Source organism: Cladophialophora psammophila, assembly GCF_000585535.1.
Source record: "Cladophialophora psammophila CBS 110553 chromosome Unknown aczJe-supercont1.20, whole genome shotgun sequence".
Lineage (NCBI taxonomy): Eukaryota > Fungi > Ascomycota > Eurotiomycetes > Chaetothyriales > Herpotrichiellaceae > Cladophialophora > Cladophialophora psammophila.
Genome location: NW_006912941.1, coordinates 494,746 through 513,702, shown reverse-complemented (window position 1 = coordinate 513,702; position 18,957 = coordinate 494,746). Strand labels below are relative to the sequence as shown.

Genomic DNA, 18,957 nt, shown 5'->3' with positions numbered 1-18,957 from the left:
GCGACGACGCTCGGTCAAAGAGAAGAGGTGCCTTCTTCTTCTTCTTCTTCCAGAATACCAGTACCGGGTAGAGGAATGGCTGCGACTTCAATACCGGTCAGGATCTCCCCTCAAGCCAGCCGTGCGGGAAGTCGACATAAACGTGCATCTTCAGATACCAGAAGGCCAAACGAGACACAATTGTTGCATGCTATTCCCCTCATCGAATACCTGCAATTAGACGAGCGGCCAACTTTTGTAGTTGATATCGTCGACACTGTCAATCTCAACCCCTCTGGTCTCAATTTGATCTTTGCAAACACCGCGCTCAAGTCCCGCAATTCTCTATTCGACCATGTACAAGGACGGTCCGAAGACTCTACTCAGTTACTAGATTTGGGAACTCCATTCTCGGATTTCAAGGCCTGGGCTCTCAGCCCCCTAACAGAGCCCGATATCGTCCCGACATTTCCTTTTGCCGGATGGCTGTGGCAAGGCGCCCTAATACGAAAAAGACTGAAGGTCATCCATGGTCGGCAACATCCTTTTTCCACCCCTTTGGTGGCGGATGGTGGTGGTGGTCGGCTCGGTATGCAGCAATATCAAGGCCTTGGTTCAGCGTCTGCGTCCACCAGTGGAGGCGCTCGCGGGGACACCGAATTGCAAAGCTACTTCGACATTCCCCCGCGCACCAGCGGCGAGGTGCCACGCACTCTCAATCGCTTGGTGACAGAAGCTATACCAGACGTCTCCCCGAACGGTCTCGACCCGACATCACCTGTGCCGAGCGGGGATCTGACATACTCGGAGCTCTTGTCGGGCTCTTTTCAGGCAAGCTCCGATCAGAGAGTGATCTCGGCCGGCGCGCACATTAATCTAGACACCGACATGGTAACTGTTGACGAGAAAGGGTATTTTGATTGGACACGTTTGCCCATGTCGCCCTCTCTCCCAGCGCATATCCGATTTGCCAGAGGCGTTGACTGGAGTGCCACTAGTCTGGGCCCGATCCAGGACTGGTCTGTCGAACTTCGGGGGATGTGTAACTTGATCATGGCCAGTCCGCACCCTTCAGCCATGTACTGGGGACCAGACCACATAGCCATATATAACGAAGCCTATGTTCTGCTGGCAGGCCAAAAGCATCCGGCGTTGATGGGCGCGCGCTATCGCGATGCGTGGTTTGAGATCTGGGACGCGTTGAAAGGAGTCTTCGACAATGCTTTCAAAAACGCTCAGGCGACCATGAAAGATGATGACTGCCTCTTCATTATGCGCAACGGCTTCTTGGAAGAGACCTATTTCTCCTGGTCTATAATCCCGCTTATTGGAGCCGATGGCGGAGTCGTTGGGCTGTATAACCCGGCATTTGAGAAGACGCGTCGCAAGATTGCGGAGAGGCGCATGCTGACACTGCGCGAGATTGGCGAACGGACGGCTGCGGCCCGAGAAGTCTCTCAGTTCTGGGGCTTGCTGCTTCAAGGTCTCGAATACAACGAATACGATGCTCCAATGGTTTTGGTCTATTCTCTCAACGAGGACTTGGCGGAGAGCGAAGTCGCTTCCTCGGGCTCCAGCGGCGCTGCCTCCAACAAAGTTTGCTACCTCGAAGGCAGCTTGGGTATTCCCGCTGGCCATAGATCAGCACCTCCTGTTATTGACATGAAGACGGGCACCAGGGGTTTTGCCGCTTCATTTAGACAGGCACTCACAACCGATAGACCGATCGTCCTCCGGGTCGACGACGGCAGTCTCGACCCCGACATGCTGGAAAATATTGAATGGCGAGGATTTGGCGATCCCTCCAAAATCGTGGTGATATCACCCATCCATCCTACTACCGGGGAGTCAACCTTGGGGTTTCTCGTTATGGCTACAAACCCAAGACGACCGTACGATGAAGATTACGATCTGTTTGTTCAGCTTTTAGGCCGCCAGCTCGCCACTTCGATTGCATCAGTTGTCTTGTTTGAGGATGAAATCAAGAAAGGCGAGAGAGCCGCTCAGCTGGCGGCCCAAGACCGGATTGAGCTCAGTAATCAACTTTTGGCCAGGACTCAACAAGCGGCCGAGGCAGAGAACAAATTCGCGAGAATGGCGGAACTTGCACCAGTCGGAATCTTCATCGGGAACCTCGACGGCAAGATCAACTTCGCCAACGATGCCTGGTATAATATCTCTTCGTATCCTCGTGACGTGCCGGTTGACAACGAGTGGATCGAATACGTTCTAGAAGAAGATCAAGCGAAAGTCCGGGAGTTGTGGACCACTATGCTGGAGAAGAGATGTGCAATATCACTGGAATTCCGCTTCAAGAGCCCATGGGGGGACAAGCTCGGAAACACGGGGCAAACCTGGGTACTTACTAGTGCTTCACCTGAACGAGACGAGGACGGGCGAATCCGACAAATCTTTGGGTCAATGACTGATATCAGTGCACAAAAGTTCGCCGAAAGTCTACAGACCCGTAGAATGGAGGAAGCCGTCGAACTCAAGCGCAAGCAAGAGCGGTACATCGATACTACCTCGCACGAAATGCGTAACCCGTTGTCCGCCATACTGCAATGTGCTGATTCAATCACCGGCTCCCTAAGCGAGATGCGGGATGCCAACGGGCTGACCAAACCTCAGCAGGAAATTCTTGACCTCACTATCGACTCTGCTCAGACTATAACGCTATGTGCTCAGCATCAGAAAAGGATTGTGGATGACGTTCTAACGCTGTCGAAGCTGGATTCGGCCATGATGGCGGTCACTCCTGTCGACACACGGCCTATAGCCGTTGTACACAAGGTGCTGAAAATGTTTGACGCAGAGTTGAAGACGGCAGACATTAGATTGGAGTTGAAGATCGACACGTCCTTCACAGCCCAGGAAATCGATTGGGTCCGAATAGATCCACATCGGCTTTCACAAGTCTTGATCAACTTGATGACCAATGCGATCAAATTCACCACGACGCAAGAGAATCGAGTCATACGCATGCACATTGCCGCTTCGGAGGAAAAACCGTCTCAAGAGGACAAATGGAGACTCACGTATATCCCTTCTCGGTCTCCCAAGGAAAAAGATGTAACCGCAGCCGCAGAATGGGGCTTAGGCGAGCCCGTGTATCTCCATTTTGCAGTGCAAGATACCGGACGTGGTCTGGATGAACTGGAAAAGAAACAGCTCTTCCAGCGGTTCTCTCAAGCTAGTCCCCGCACGCACGTCACATATGGTGGCTCCGGCCTTGGTCTCTTCATTTCCAGAGAACTGGTCGAGCTTCAGGGGGGTGAAATCGGCGTCGCCTCGGAGAGTGGAAAAGGGAGCATATTTGCGTTCTATATCAAAGCTCGCCGTAGTAAGGGGGATATTGCCACCCTGGAAGAGATCCCGGGTTCTTCAGCACCACATAGCAGGAAGGCATCCAAGACAACGCCGCTGACGGGCCTGGCCATGCAAGTGCTCCAACCACCATCTGGAGCTTCGCTCGCTTCTGCGAAGACAGCCTCCGCCAGTCTAACCACGCAAGCCGACGCCGTCCACGTTCTCATCGTCGAAGACAACTTGATCAACCAAAAAGTACTTGCAGCACAGCTTCGCAAGATCGGTTGCGTTGTCCATGTGGCCAACCATGGGGGCGAGGCCATTGAGCAAATCCGCAAGTCAAAATTTCATAGCGACCATGTCACGGATGGTGTCAAGGTCGACGTTGTGCTCATGGATCTGGAGATGCCTGTCATGGACGGGCAGACTTGCGCACGGAAACTCCGGGAGATGCAAGAGACTGGAGAATTGGTAGCGCACGTCCCTGTCATAGCAGTCACAGCGAATGCGCGAGCTGAACAGATCGAAATGACATTGCAGAGCGGAATTGACGATGTCGTGAGCAAGCCGTTTCGGCTGCCTGAGCTGGTGCCCAAGATGAAGGACGTTCTCGCCAAGTTCAAACGAGATGGTGAAAGAGTGTAGGTCTTCTCGGCAACCATCTATTTAAAAAGGGAGCAGAGTCAGATTTTACATGGTACCTCGCATCGCGGTTTCTACAAATCACGGAAGTATACGGCAGGATCGGGATGCCTAGCATCACAGACCCTTGAGGTCATATTGAGCATATCATGTCTGGACTACAGCAGACCAAATCCACCGACGCACACAGGAAGACGATATGGAAAGGCCGGCCTGCGAAACTTGATCACCTCTTTCGAATGGGGGGAATCGGATATAAATTCCTCCTCCTCTACGAGAACCGAAGGATCATAAGGCAGAAGAGTCTGCCTTGGGCTCGATTCTATGACAGCACACGTGGGCCATCTTCTCAACGCCTTGGTATGAGCAAAAGATAGGCGCTGGCACCAGAACTCCAGATGACATTCAAGTGGGGGCGTCGATGATGAGACGAGCTATATGAAAGGAGCTTAGACAGTACAATAATACCCATTACCTATTGCAGTTTACCACAACCTTTGTGTGGAGTCCACGGTAGGCCAGTATGTGGGTAAGAACCGGCTAATCGTCCCAGTTCCGTCGGATCTCATCTGTGGATGGCTCACTTCACCAACCAAAATGTCATACATAATAGCCGGATAACCAGGGAGGTACATGGCGAGGCAGTGAAGTCGGTACATACGGAGTCCTCTCTTCGGCACCACTCGAGCTTGAGCTGTGTACTTGAGTAGTTCAAAGAGGAAGGGAAGGCAGATAGATAGATAGATTGGTTGGTTGACTGACACCTCCCTTCCATCCCTACATCCCTCCCTGTCTTCCTTGTCTCGCCGGTCTTTATTTTTTTTTTTTTTTCTCTCCCCTTCTTCTCCTTCCCTTCCGTGCGAGACTCGCGTGCTACATACAGTATATCAATAAGGATAACGCCCTCCCACATCTCCCTCCCTCTCTCTCCCCTTCCCCCCTCCCACGGGCGGGCAGGATCCAGCTATAATGCTAGAGCTGGTATGACGACGGTGGCTCGCGCCACTCCAAGGACGGTCTTCCTCGCAAGGGCTGTTCTCCGCATTTTGCATCATTCCTTCGCCCGCATGCATGGATCGTCCCGACAGCCGACTTTGCCGAAAAATCCACAGAGATGGAGAAAAAGAAAAGGGAAAGACTCCCGCCCCGAAAACGCACCCTTCATCGACTCGCACAAAGGCGTTGGGCTTCCTGTTTTTGACCTGCACCCCGGACCGGGCACCGGCCTTTGGCGCTACGGCTGTCGGCTTTTTTTTTGGGCCAGTGAGAGATGCTGGGGGGGGGGCTGGGGGACTTTTGTAGGGGAGGTATGGAGGCGGTGGGTGTAGGGAGATGGACGGATGTCGGGGTCGGGGAGGAGGGTGGGTTTCGGTGTTCATGTTTGGTAATGGCATATATTTTCCTGTGTGTTATATCATATATCATCCCTGGGCCATGCATCCGACCGTATATAAAGGCATATACAAAGATACACCTGGGATGTGTACATATATAGCCACGGAGGAAGACTCGTGGGTTGTGTCATTTTTTTTCCCTCCAAGACTTGGGGTATTGATTAATTGACCTTTGGCACTCTGCGCTTTTTTTTGCCTTTGGATTCCTCGGACGCGGGCCGACTTGGGTGAACAGGACACACAGTCAAGGTTTGCGAAGTGTGCGTCCTAGCTACTATTGGTACATGACCTAGATCTGGGCCCTTTATCTCGCTGGCTGTGGCATCTGTTCAACAACGTCCATGGCCTCGCACCCATCGTCGGCTGTAACGAGGGAAGAATATCGCCGGTCTAGGACAACCACGTCAGGGTCATGTCGACATCTTTCTCAATCGAGATAGTCGGGCAGTCCGGGAATGTGGACAACTCACACGGGGGTAGGTCTCCTCGATGCTTTCTTCGTCATCTTTAATCTCTCGCCTTCCCCGTCGAGGCGGGATACACCAGCTGGTTTGGATGAACATGAGTTACTAACTGATCCAAAGTGCCGGTGTCCATCGACGATAAAGACAAAGCCACTGCGGTAGAGTCTCCTCCTCTAGAAGAGGACGCCGTTACTGCTCCCCTGTCGGTACCTCCTCCTGACGTTGGTCTCCAACCGTGGCTCCAAGTCATCGCCGGACACTTCCTCATGTTCAACACCTGGGGTCTGGTGGTCTCGTACGGCTCCTTTCAGACATACTACACGTCGACAACCCCGCCACACAGCTATCCCTTGGGAGACGCGTCCAAGAACGCGTCCGCGATTTCCTGGATCGGGTCCATCCAAAACACCCTCTTGCTGGTTGGGGCCGCGCTCAGCGGCAAGTACTTTGACGCCGGATACTTTCGCCAATTGGTCGGCCTGGGCACAGCTCTCGTCGTCTTCGGGACGCTGATGACCAGTTTTGTCAGGGAATACTATCAAGCGGTCCTGGCGCAGGGCGTCTGTATCGGTCTGGGGATGGGCATGTTGTTGGTCCCGAGCGTGGCGTTGCCGAGCACCTGGTTCCAGCAGCGGAGAGGCCTGGCCGTTGGGACCGTGAGCTCTGGGGCGTCGCTGGGCGGTATTGTGATTCCCATTGGGTTGCGGCACAGTATCTCGTCCGTGGGATTTGGGTGGGGAGTGCGCATTCTGGCGCTGATATCGCTGGTGACTTTAGGGGTGAGCAACCTGTTGATCCGGCAGCGTCTTCCACCCAGGCCGAGGAAGGGGTCGCGGTTCATCGAGTACCAGGCGCTGCGGGAACAGAGGGAATTCGCGCTTTGGATCACGGGCCAGTTCGTCACGTACTTTGGGTTCTTTGGCTTCTATAACTATGTGGAGGCGTGGGCCGAGTCGATCGGCCTGAACCGCGATGACCGCTCGGACGGGTTTCCCCTCGAATACTTGCTGCCGGTGCTGAACGCGTCGAGCATCCTGGGACGTCTGATTCCGTGTTTCATCGCCGACTATATCGGGCCCTTGAACATCCAGGGTCCCGCGCTCTTCGTCACCGCGCTGCTCGTCTTTGTCTGGATACCCTGCCACACTATCGGTAGCCTACTCGCCATCACGGTCCTGTACGGCTTCTTCTCGGGCGCGGTCATCGGCACACCCCCGGCGGTCGTGGCTAGCATGACGGAAGACCTGCGCCGGTTTGGAGGGCGAATGGGCGTCATGTTCCTGGTGATGGCGGGTTCGTCACTCGTGGGACCGCCGGTCATGGGCGCCATCATCGAGATGCACGGCGGATCGTACAACGCGGCGAGAGTGTACGCGGGGAGCATGGTCATGGGCGGAGCATTGTTTGTGTGGCTCGCGAGGGTGTCCAAGACTGGCTTTAGAGTGGCCGTCAAAGCCTGAACTTGAGGGTCTAAGACTCTTGTTTTTCTCCATCCGTGCTCCGTCTCAAAAGACAAGCTATGTGTTGAGTCAGTGACGAAGATGACACCCATTTCATAACGCTTACTTCCCATACAGGAGTTTCTTTGTACGCCAGCATTGTCTGAATGCTCTGCCGCCGGAACCCATCTAACGAGCTCTTGGTAGCTCGGTATCAATCAGCCACGGTCTCTGCGTTAGACAGGTTTCGCTGTCTGCAACAGACGCATTGACGAAGAGAGTCTGCTCGTCCTCGGGAGGATGCTCATCTCCCCAGCAGTGGCTGGTCTTGCAGCATCTGGCCTACCTATAGCGTTCCAACTTTCCTAACCTCTGGGCTGTTTCCCCCTGTGAGTCGAATCTGGATGGTTAAGGTTTGCGAGTCGTCCGATCACATGGGACCTGTTATTTTCGATCGCGGTGAAATGAGTCTGTCGGTCGCCGTGCGTAAACTCGCCAGGTCACCAACCACGCACCCCAGCCTTCGTGGATATGGCCGAAGCAGTGTACCCGTGGCCGGGCTTGGGCAACAGCGGCGAACAGAGCGGCGAACAGATCGGCGCACCCAGCTCTTTCTCGGCCGTGAGTATAGTCCATGATGCCCTTCGGTGGCCCATGGGTGATGACCACGTCAACGCCTTCCTGGATAGCGAAGTTGTGACCACGGTCTGGGTGGTATTGAAATCCGCACGCACCTAACGACGGGGTGTAAGGGCTGGCATACACGGTCAGATGCGCCCCGTTTTGGAGAGTGAAGTGATGGGTGCCTTCGTCCAGGAGAATGATACCTATGTCTTTGGCATCTTCCCACAGCCGCCTTGCCCCTTCGATCGCGCCATATTCCTTCTCAACGAGCTTCAGATCGAGAGGCGGTGTTGCTTCGGCGACCTTGTTCCGAAAAGCGACGTCGCCCAGTGTGAAATCGTGGTTGGCGGAGATGGCAAGCTTCAAGGGCGCATCGATGTCTTTCAAGAGGTTTGTGGTGGTTCAAAACTCGTACAGCTTGGAGCCGTCGGTGAGATCGCCGCAGTGGATGGCCACACCAGCGCGGGGAAGAGGTTTTTCGGCAGGGTTGAAGTCCGTGCCATGTGTGTCTGATAGGATTGGGAGACGAGTTTTGACGGTAGCAGTATCCATGTCACAGAGTTGTGTTGTGTCAGCGATACAGAAGAGGTTGACCCGGAAACGTGGAAAATTATGCCACGAAGGACTGCCAATCGACGAGGTTGAAATATGTATAATCCTGGCGCAAGCTCTGAAACAGATCATGTTATACTTTTTGTGCAAATCCGGTACTTCAGTCATATCTCAGATATAGAGGCAGCCTGTCCCTTGGAGTTTGGTCTTCATTCAGCGCCCACATGTTTGCAGATGGCGCGCTTCAGATGGTCAAGTAGTATTCTGTGGTGCGGCTCGCGTCCACTCATCGTCACTTCATTCAGCTTTTCTTTCTCTTGGAAATGTGAGCGAGACTCCTCGCTAAAGCTTATGGCTTTTGACGAGAGCGAGTTCTGTCAAGATGGCGCTGAAGGCACAGGTCAACGACGAAAACAGAGAGTTATTTACTCCAAATGCCATCATCAGAATAATGAACCGAGCAGAAATGAGTCGTAAATCCCAATCCGTTATCAGACTAACCGGAGTTGACGGATCTCGACAGAGATACACTACTCTGGCCAGCAACCTGGCTTGGGACCCTCGTCGTGCAGCAAGGGCATCGAGTTGTGCATCGAGTTGTGCAGCAAGCGCTTGGTAAATCAAACGATGTTTCAGTTCGATTAGAGTCAATGATTCGAGTTCGGCGACCATGTTGCTACAACGATCTGTATCATTGATCCACTGTTCGATTTCATCGCGCCGGGGTACGGGTCATCTTCAACACTTCCAGCCGCGAGGATGCGGCGTCAGAAATCGCCGGATGGTCTGCCTCGCGCACCTCCGCGACAGCCTGCAAGGCTTGCGGCTGTTGAATCTGTTGAACATGCGAAGCAATGAATTGTATCTGCAGACTGGTAGAGAGGAGAGGTGTAGTGATGTCCAGTGATGTCCTGCAAATCATCGATGAGTTCTTTCACATCTGCAATCAGGCTGAGAAACTTCTTCCGATCTCGCCCCACCCATTGTCCTTTTCCCTTGACACTGGTGTCGAGCTTGGTCGTGTCGAGGGAGAATTGGTTGAAACATGTCTACAGATTCTAGCCGTGGGCTGAGGCTTGTGGTACAATAGTCAAAGCCGTCGTAGCAGCCAACTGTGAATACACACAGCACCCGTAGCAGCCTTGAAGTTTTTCACTGTCGGAGAAGAGTGGTAGGAGCGTCTGCAAGCTCTCGAGAACCAAGGATTTGAATTCAGTAGAGTCGAGAAGGCGAGGCCGAGACTCGTCTGATAAGACAGTGAGGCCCACGTTTTGGCCCCATGTGTAGAGGCGGCACTTTTCGACATTCAGCGCCAGCACAGCCTTGTGGAAGTCGAGTTTCCTGTGATTTTGCGGCTTGAACCACATCGAATGCATCAATACATGCTTTGAACAGTCCAGCGATGGTCAATGTGCTGGCAACGATGCCGATCACTTCAACCTTGATGGCCAATGAAACATTGACAACAGTGGCGTAGAAAGTGAGAGAAGAGTTGAAACCAAAAAAAGAAGAGAGCACCAAGAGTGCCTTGCTGTCGAAGTTGTCACTGCCAAGCGCGCACAGCCTCCTCTTTCTCCATGCATCACATCGCTCTATCCAATGGTGAAGACAAGCTTGCAGCGCTTAAGAGCACCCCGAAAACACCTTAAACATCCCTGAGAGACTGAAGGCTCCTGTACTCGTTGACCAGCAGCTGCCGTTCGACAACTCATAACACTCACACGCGCAGAGACCAGAGATAGTCAAGACTTAAGAGCCATCCACAGACCCCCCCCCTTTTCCTGTAAGATCTTGACCGGCCTGGTTGATGGGTGCCGCAAAACGATCTTCAGAGCTGAGTCAGTGGATTATGTAGAGACTTCATTCAGCCTCGCCGGCATTTCAAGGCTGGCCAAAAGACCAGGAAGAAAAGACGCCATGGCCGATTCCACCACACCATCCCGGGGCTTTGAATTCACATCCCACCCCTCCGTATCGCAATTCGCCGTGCCGTTCCAGACATACGTCGCCAACCAGGCCGCGCTCGTGGAAGGCCTGAACTACGAATACGTCGCCGTGGGTGCTCTTGTCTTCGCCCGCTTTCCCGCCGCAACTGATACCCTCAACTCTACTCGCACTGAGCACGGCAAAAACGACGAACTCCGGGTCCTCCTCGTCCAGCGCGCCCCTCACGACTCTGCGCCACTTCGCTGGGAGGTCCCAGGCGGCGCGTCCGACCGCGAAGATCCCACCATCCTGCACTCCGTTGCCCGAGAGTTGTGGGAAGAGGCTGGGCTGGCCGCGAAAAGCATCAGGTCGCTTGTTGGCCAAGGGCACGTCTTTCTCACGCGGGGTGGCAAGAGAGTGTGTAAATTCGAGTTCCTCGTCGAAGTCGAGGGAGATGGATCCGAGGCGTCAAAGATAAAGCTGGATCCGAATGAGCATGTGAACTCAGTGTGGGCGACCGAGGAGGAGTGTCGGGATGGCAGGATGAAAAGGGAGAATATAGAATTGGCATTTACGACTTGGCAGCAGAAGCAGACTCTGTTAGAAGGGTTTAGGTTGCAAAAGGAATTGAATGGGATGAGCTTCACTGGGTAGGGGGTCTACAATGTTCTCATAGTTCGACTGATCACCCAGAAACAGGCTGGAAAAGCCTCAGACGCAAATTTATAGCCATAAGACAATTATGGCATTCTGGTCTCATTAATAGTTGTTGCTTTTCATGTTACCTGCCCGAGTGATCCTCAAAGTTTGTGGTTCCTTTGCTGCAGCTGCTGTATGAAACCTCCGACGCCCCATAACCTTGCACGAATGTTCCCATGCACGGCTTCTAATGCATATTAACTCATGGTATCAGCGTATCCTCAGTTCGTTTCCATAAATCATGCTGAAGTGGACACAAGTTTGCGCTCCAGGCTCTTCCGACTGGAGTTGTGCGTTCCGTTGGTCACGGCAGCGGGAGGATCTCCCACTGACGACGCGCCATTTCCATAGCCGTTCGTGGTGCCGGCTGTCGGGTGTAGACCAGCATCGCGCTCCACATCGCCCTCGCTCTTGTTGAAATAACGTTCTTGATGCACTGCACCCGTGTTGAACCCAGCAGCTTGGCCCCTGAGACCATGAGCAGCATCGAAGGGCGCGCCGCCATAATGCTCTTCGTATCCCCACCCTGCTTGTCTGGTGAAGACTGCAGTTTCGAAACCTCCAGCGCCTGCAGCGCCTGCGCCGAAGGAGAACGGAGTGTGGCGAGTTAAGGGAATATGGTTGAATCTGAAGTCCCAGACGGAGGCATAGACCATGCGATAGCTTGAGATCGAAAAGACCGACCCAATAACGGCGCCCGCAAAAACGTCGTACCAATTGTGGTATTCGTCAATGGTGAGGGCACCACCAATCAGACAAGCACCGAGCACGGGAGCATACGTGACAATGAGTTTCCAGAATGCTGGGTGGTGGTTGCTAAACACCTTCAGTTTGGCGTTGAGGTAGAAGTAGAGGTAGAGGAAGCCACCAAATGCAGCGGTAGTGTGACCGGATGGCATAGATTCGAGTGAGTCGTCGATCTGGTTGACATCTCCCCGGCAGATATTTCTCTGGAACATGATGTTTTGGAACCCTCCACCAGGGTGAGCCGCCATCAACGCTGGGTCTGGGTCACAGACGCTCAAGAAATGGGGCCGCAATCCGCCAATAAGCCATTTGATGAAGACTTGAAACACGGCCGCTCCAATGAGGGAGTACAAGAGACCGATGATTGCATTGTTGACGTCCCAGAAAGAGCGAATCCGAATTTGCATACACAGGATGACGAAGATTGGGATCAGAGAGGCAAGAAGGGCAGCAAGCCAGATTGGGACGATTTCATGGCGCAGCGGATAGGCAAACTCGGGATAGACAATCTCTCCATCAGAAAAGGTCACTGGAAATGAGCGGCTCGGAGCAGGTTTGGCTTCGTAGACTCCGAGGCCGATGGCGCCCATCGCAGCCATGGTTAAAATATCCAGCCACGTGAACTTCAGCCTGTCCATCCGTCAGATCTTGCGCCATGTCTGTCTGGGGGGAGAGATGCTAGGGCTTACCATTGCCCGAAGCTCGGTCTACGGTTGAAGTCGCCAGAGTCAATGTCGAAACGTCCCGGACGGGCTCGTTTTTCGTGACGAAGAGCATGACCATTGTGAGTATGGCCGTTTGCAGCTGGACCTTGAGCTCGGCGGGAAAAGAGACCCATCTTGACGGTTGAGATCGATATCAGGTACGAAGGAAGGGCTGATGATCACCTAAGAGGGGGGACGTGCAGAAGTCTAAGGTTGAGGAAGAGATTGAGAAGGGGAAACGAAATGGTGAGATACCTGTCTTGACGTCGGACAACTGCAGAGGTTGACAACCGCGCCTGCCTGATCACAGTGAAATCAAAGTAACCGAAAACAGCGAGGCGGCATTGGAGTATTTCAACTTCCTCCTGTGCTCGCCGACACGGCTTAACGGTCGTGAGTGACGCAGTGAGAATTGTGTTAGCAAGTCATTTCCATCCCCAAGTGAGATATCGTGCCTTGTTTTCGGACTGCAACCCACAGTCGCTTGCACGAAAAAGGGTGACGGCACAAAAGTGACTGGAGTTTGGAATGCAGATCACAAAAGAACAAGCGCCAACTGGGAAATCTTGTGCCACGCTAATCGTGCTAAGAGACTTGGCTGACGTTGAAATGTGGCTAGAATCATCCACAGTGGCAGGGATCAGCTGGTGCGCTTTCAGCAGATCGAGATGAGGGGAGCATCAGAGGAGACAGAAGGAAAAGGAACGGAGAAGAGGAATGTCGATACTACTACTTTAGGTAGGGCATTCTCCATCCCGTAGCTCGGTACAATCGAGCAGCAAGACGAACAAGCAACTCCAAGCTTCTAGTCAAGCTTCCACCCATCAGCCATCTCGTGTGGCGTCAACGCCACAATGAAACTAGGTCGAGAAAACAAGAAGTGACAGAGAGGTGAACTCTATTGATATTGTGAGTCGAGATATCACAGAGTACATAACAGTAGGCGAGTGGATGGATCCATCTCTTGTCGACAACGCACCAATTCTGCGGCAACGAGCTCAAGCGCGGTGTATGTCAGGACACGCATCTCCTTCCCTTCGATGAATGCGCGAGCACCAGTCACCACTTCCCAGCGGATACACCCTTCCTCAGCAGTGACGGGTCAAGTATAATGGACCAATCCAGTCATTCCTGTTCTATGTCAGGAAGGCCTTCATTGCTACAAGCCGAACTCGAGCTGCGTCCGTTCCTGTGAGTCGATTTTCAATGCCGTCTCTCGACAGAATCGATGCTTTGTTCCGCAAGATGTCAATGCTTTTCATTTGTTTCCTTTTTTTTTTCTTTCCTTCCTTTAGGCCCAGCCACTTGTCTAGTCCAGCGTGTCGATCCAATTCATGCCTGCAAAGACTTCCATCATCTTGTAGCAAAGTCCGACATCATCACCTGGTTCGCCTCCAAACAATTTGATCTGTTCGGCCTCAATCTTCGCGGCTTCACGTCTTTGAGCTTTGTCGCGGTTTTGCCAGGCAACGTATCGATTGTACCAATGTCTCGACGCAACACTAGGATTCGCGGTATTCAGTGCTTGGGGTAGGGGAGATTCTTCGAGGTCCATGCTTGCAGAGGACGGGAAAAGAGCGGAAGATTCTGATGACGTTGAGAGCTCGTCTGGGATCTCAAAGATGGGGTTTAGAGAAGAATGGTTGCGATTGCGAGGGCGAACCCGCCGGCGATTGTGTTTGTGTGCCATTGGAAGCTGTCCTGGAGAGGATGTTCAGGTGAGCGAAGGAAATGCTGTCGCGAGACCAAGCGAGTGCCAGCTGGGACGATTTTAACGGGAAATAAAGGAAACATGGGAAAGTTGCAAAAAAGCATGAGAGCGAGGTATATATGCCCGATCCGTGAGTCTTGAGTGTTATGGATGGCGACCAAGCTAGCGTGAGTCACATGAGATACACCCAAGGCGTGAGCCAGGGGGGAATCACTACCGGCGGCTGAACGATGGTAGCATGACGACTTGTTGGGTATGCCTGCGTCTGTCCAGGTCCAAACAGGCACAGCTGCCGCTGTGGTGTGAGAGTCACAAACTGAGTGGCGTGTACCAACCGGATCAAAGGGCCGTTCCTGGGTCCATGAGTCATGACACTTGTCCTGCAGTGGCATGAGTTCACAGCAACCTGCATCTCGTGACTCGTGGTCACGACTGTACGGTGGAGACAAGCTCCTGCAGAACTCGCCAGAGTCTTGACTCTACGAGTAGGTAGACTGCGATCGTGAACGAGAAGTGCCTGGAATCCATCGAAACGGGGGGGTTGGGTCCGTCGGGGAATAACGATAAGTGAATACAAGTATGTCTTTTTGCCACTGGCAGGATAATCCTGAAGCATCTTGAGCACCTTGGCATCTTGGCAAATATAGCCTCGTACGGCGGATTATTACGACGGATCATAACGACCACGCAATTGCGGGCTCGGCGGCCAAGAAACTGGGGCAACTGGGGAAGCATGGCAATAACCGAGGCTTCTGGTTGGCAATCAAGCCGAATCGATAACCCCAAGAATGGCATTTTGCCGCGGATCAACAATAGTGCCTTCTAAACATCTAAATTTCAATCTTCATGGTCCTGCCTTCTGTTCTCCTTGACTAATTGTAAACCTCGAAGGAATCAGATATCAACGACAAGCAAAGAGAAGGACGTCTGAAACGACGAAAGAAAGGAGCAGCCATGACTTCAGCAGCAGATCTCCGAATCTCCACGCTGTTCGATGTCAGCAACCACGTTGTGCTGGTGACTGGAGGGGCAACCGGCCTGGGTGAAATGGCGGCTCAAGGTTTCATCCAGAACGGGGCACGGGTCTTCATTGCCAGTCGGAAAGAGTCCGAGTTGAAGAAGACGTCGGATCGGTTGAACGCGTTGGGACCAGGCAAGTGCGAATACATTGTGGCCGACTTGAAAGACAAGGCTGGCTGTGACGGGCTAGTCAACGAGGTGAAAAAGCGAACGGATCGCTTGACCGTGTTGGTCAATAACACAGGCGCCACCTGGGGAGCTCCGTATGACGACTTCCCTGAAAGTGGGTGGGACAAACTGATGGCATTGAATGTCAAGTCCATCTTCTACATGACCGTCGGATTGCACGACCTGCTGCTGAAGGGGACCAACGCCGACATGCCCTCGCGGGTCATCAACGTCGCCTCCATGGCAGGCATCCAGACGAGCGACGTCACCACAACTGGAGAAGGAGGGCTTTCGGCACCGGGTCACGGCACCTTCAGCTGTATGGTTGTCCTTGTACCCTGCATGTGGGAAGAGCCAAACTGACATGCTCGATACAGATGGGCCATCCAAAGCAGCATGCATCCATCTCAGCAAGTTGCAGGCGTCCAAGTTAGCGCCATTGAACATCATGGTCAACTGTATCTGCCCGTAAGTTTTCACTGTGTTGGCCTGGTCCTCGATCAATGTTGAGAAGGCCGATATGCTAAATCATATTCGCAGCGGCGTCTTCCCATCTCGAATGACGAACTTCGGCATTAACAAATACATGGACACTCTACTAGAACGACAACCCACCGGACGAGTTGGCAAGCCGTCTGACTTTGCAGGTTTGGTGATTTTCCTCAGCAGCCAAGCATCGGCCCATATGACAGGCAATGTGATTGAGATTGATGGTGGCAGCACGCTCACCGGCTGGAGAGCAAGGAAGAGGGACAGCAAGATCTAGAATGCTCGAACTCGAATGGACGACTGACTTGTGCAAGGTATCAGCCTTGTCGGATGGGCGCAGCTACAGTGTCGCCTTCGTGCCGCTAGGCAGATTCAATACTCGACTAGCGTGGAGAGGGACTCCGGAAAGTATCTCTACTGGATATACATATACTGGGTAGAAGAGAACACTCAAGCTTTTAATATACTATACGGCGTAACTTTGTATGGCACCACAACTGAGCACGATGGCTTTCAGACCGGGAAGCGTGCATGATGCATGCGAAAGGGCTTGTTGATGCTGGCACGGAGTCACTGACGTCTGAGACCCTTTTAGCTGAAGCGATGCCTCTTGGCGTCCCTGAACACCTGGACTCCTGGTCACCTCAACCAATTGTTAGTGAGCGGGGGGGCCCTTCTAGGCTGAGCCTGTGGGTGGTTGCCCCCCAAAAACCCAAGAGTGACGGCAGCTGGCCCTGCTACTGGCACCGTTTCATCCGCTGCCACGGGAAAAGCATCAGAAGCAGCCTCTGTCTCGGCCCTTCCATTTTCCATCTCCATCTCCATCCTCGTCACTCCCTTCGTCCCTTAAATCAATCGTATAAGTAGACATCTTGGCCCGACCCAAGATGGTGGTATCGTGCATCTCGTCCTCTTGGAGGCATTACACTTGATTGCATTTATTTGTCCTATTGATTGACGGCCAAATCCAATTCTGTCCACGGCGGCTGCTCTCACCCAGCCCACGGTCTGTTCGATCGATTAGCCTAACCGCATCCCCGCCTGCGCCATTTCGCCCTGGCTTCTTCGCTCATCCTCATCCGCTGCCACACATCACCATCTCGCCACCTCTGGACGTCTTCTTACTTCTCCTCTTCCGTCTCTCCTTCCATCGTTGAGCTCATCCTTTGAGCGATGCGTCCTGGCAGTGACCTGCTACAACATGACAGACTCACGATGACCTTTGAAACATCCCTTTATCCGTCTCCCACGTCATTATCCTCGGATCCGACTTCCGTTTCCTCCTCAGCTTCTTTCGCCGACCACAATGGCTGGCAGGAAGGTCCTCCACTTCCCTTCAGATCCCATCACGACGGCTCACCTACCTCGATTGTCATAAATATCAGTGATGGCGGCGCAACAGGCCGTGGCATCCTTATCGGGTTGTTATCTGCGTTTGGTTCCGCCGGCGTTGCAGTACTTGTTCTTGCCATCTTCTTTTTCTTCAAATATACCTCTCGAGGCCGCATTCTGTTAGACCGTATAGGCCGGCCCGGTGAGTTCGACGATGAGCAAGCCTTTGCGCAGGAAGAGGCCGAAGCCTTGGAGACAATGGATGAGTTGCAAAGGACGGAGTATTTGAGGGCCAAAGGTACGGGTCAATCACATCATAAGTCCGTCGCCCTCGCTCGGATTCTAACGGCGACACAGCATTTGTACAAGCGAATCCCCCAGAATCCGTTCAAACTGATATATCGCTGTCGCAGTTCCTGGCGATCCAGGAAAAAGGTGTCTCTGCGTGGGAGTTCGAGCCAGAACTAGAAATCGCCAACTGCTTTGTCGAAGCGAGAACCGAAATCGAGTTTTTCGATTCAGAATGCAGCGTACAGAGCAATCTTCCGGTGCCAAAGCAGAACGAAGTGTACTACTGGGAGGCCAAGATCTACGACAAGCCCGAGAATAGCCTGATCAGCATTGGAATGACCACGAAACCATACCCCTTGTTTCGATTACCGGGTAAGTCCATCGCCTTTTTCGAGAGCGGGTGAGTTCGTATGCTGACTGATCAGGTTTTCATAAAACATCGGTTGCTTATCTTTCCACGGGTCATCGACGCTACAATCAGCCGTTTTCCGCGAGCACGTATGGTCCCCCTTATGTGCAAGGAGATGTGATCGGGGTAGGATACCGACCTCGAACCGGAAGCATATTTTTCACACGCAACGGGAAGAAACTGGATGAGATCGCGCACAATCTCAAGACCCAGAACTTCTTCCCAACTGTAGGCGCAAATGGACCCTGCCACGTTCATGTGAATTTTGGCCAGATGGGGTTTGTGTTTATCGAGGCAAATGTCAAAAAATGGGGGTTAGCACCAATGACGGGAAGTCTTGCACCACCTCCTCCTTATGGTAGCGAGCAAGGTAGCATCCTGCTTGAGACGGGAAGAGAAGGAACGCGGCAGTCGACATATGAACCCGGACACTCGAGGACACGGAGTGGTTTGGCAAGGCTCGGCCTCCCAGCTGGTAACCCTGGGCCCGTCCGGTCAGCCACGGATATATCATTGGCGCAACTGGCGCATATATCATCACAGGATCTGCCGAGCCAGGGCAACGCACTTCTGGACATGGGAGATATCCAGAACCAGCCTGTGGAGAATACACCTGCTGGACAACAGATCATCCCACCTCCCGAGTACAGCAGTCCCCCGGGGAGTCGAAGGACGAGCGGTGACGGCGATGAAGATGAACGGCAGGAGTTGTTGCGTGATCGGACAGGAGGACCACCTATTCCCACCTACGATGCTGCTGTGGGCGAGGCGGCAGGACCCAGCCATACATGACGAGATACCCCTGAGCATGAAATAAAATATCCTTTACGACCACGAGTGTAAATACGATTTTGCCTTCCCATTCTGTTGCGTGGCTCGGCTTGGTTCAGAGTGAACGTTCTGCCTCTAGGGCTGACATTCCATCGAACAGGGTCTGCTTATGAAAGATAGATATGCACCTGTATGGAGTAGATGTGGATACTACGGGTGCTATTGGTGCTACTTACGTCGAACTGGGGAACCAAAGGCGACGCCTAGGAATTGGATGCGCGATTATG

General features: G+C 53.1%; 8 protein-coding genes across 8 annotated transcripts; 5 read left to right on the top strand and 3 right to left on the bottom strand.

The window, feature by feature from the left end:
• Positions 1–75: 75 nt before the first annotated feature.
• On the top strand, positions 76–3,933 carry A1O5_10570 (uncharacterized protein; the record flags this gene model as incomplete). The annotated part of the gene is made up of 1 exon (XM_007751146.1): positions 76–3,933. The coding sequence occupies one exon, from the start codon at positions 76–78 to the stop codon at positions 3,931–3,933; it is 3,858 nt and encodes a 1,285-aa protein (XP_007749336.1).
• A 1,803-nt stretch (positions 3,934–5,736) lies between these two features.
• A1O5_10569 (uncharacterized protein) lies at positions 5,737–7,248 on the top strand (the record flags this gene model as incomplete). The annotated part of the gene is made up of 2 exons (XM_007751145.1): positions 5,737–5,800; positions 5,909–7,248. 2 exons carry the CDS (start codon positions 5,737–5,739, stop codon positions 7,246–7,248), a joined length of 1,404 nt encoding a protein of 467 aa, XP_007749335.1.
• Positions 7,249–7,671: 423 nt separating this feature from the next.
• A1O5_10568 (uncharacterized protein) lies at positions 7,672–8,403 on the bottom strand (the record flags this gene model as incomplete). Its single annotated transcript, XM_007751144.1, has 2 exons — positions 7,672–8,231; positions 8,310–8,403. 2 exons carry the CDS (start codon positions 8,401–8,403, stop codon positions 7,672–7,674), a joined length of 654 nt encoding a protein of 217 aa, XP_007749334.1.
• A 1,917-nt stretch (positions 8,404–10,320) lies between these two features.
• On the top strand, positions 10,321–10,983 carry A1O5_10567 (uncharacterized protein; the record flags this gene model as incomplete). Its single annotated transcript, XM_007751143.1, has 1 exon — positions 10,321–10,983. The coding sequence occupies one exon, from the start codon at positions 10,321–10,323 to the stop codon at positions 10,981–10,983; it is 663 nt and encodes a 220-aa protein (XP_007749333.1).
• A 284-nt stretch (positions 10,984–11,267) lies between these two features.
• A1O5_10566 (uncharacterized protein) lies at positions 11,268–12,613 on the bottom strand (the record flags this gene model as incomplete). The annotated part of the gene is made up of 2 exons (XM_007751142.1): positions 11,268–12,405; positions 12,465–12,613. 2 exons carry the CDS (start codon positions 12,611–12,613, stop codon positions 11,268–11,270), a joined length of 1,287 nt encoding a protein of 428 aa, XP_007749332.1.
• A 1,175-nt stretch (positions 12,614–13,788) lies between these two features.
• On the bottom strand, positions 13,789–14,034 carry A1O5_10565 (uncharacterized protein; the record flags this gene model as incomplete). Its single annotated transcript, XM_007751141.1, has 1 exon — positions 13,789–14,034. The coding sequence occupies one exon, from the start codon at positions 14,032–14,034 to the stop codon at positions 13,789–13,791; it is 246 nt and encodes an 81-aa protein (XP_007749331.1).
• A 1,110-nt stretch (positions 14,035–15,144) lies between these two features.
• Positions 15,145–16,144, top strand: A1O5_10564 (uncharacterized protein; the record flags this gene model as incomplete). The annotated part of the gene is made up of 3 exons (XM_007751140.1): positions 15,145–15,697; positions 15,756–15,846; positions 15,919–16,144. 3 exons carry the CDS (start codon positions 15,145–15,147, stop codon positions 16,142–16,144), a joined length of 870 nt encoding a protein of 289 aa, XP_007749330.1.
• Positions 16,145–17,082: 938 nt separating this feature from the next.
• On the top strand, positions 17,083–18,691 carry A1O5_10563 (protein ssh4; the record flags this gene model as incomplete). The annotated part of the gene is made up of 3 exons (XM_007751139.1): positions 17,083–17,497; positions 17,557–17,862; positions 17,916–18,691. The coding sequence occupies 3 exons, from the start codon at positions 17,083–17,085 to the stop codon at positions 18,689–18,691; spliced, it is 1,497 nt and encodes a 498-aa protein (XP_007749329.1).
• Between the last annotated feature and the right edge of the window lie 266 nt (positions 18,692–18,957).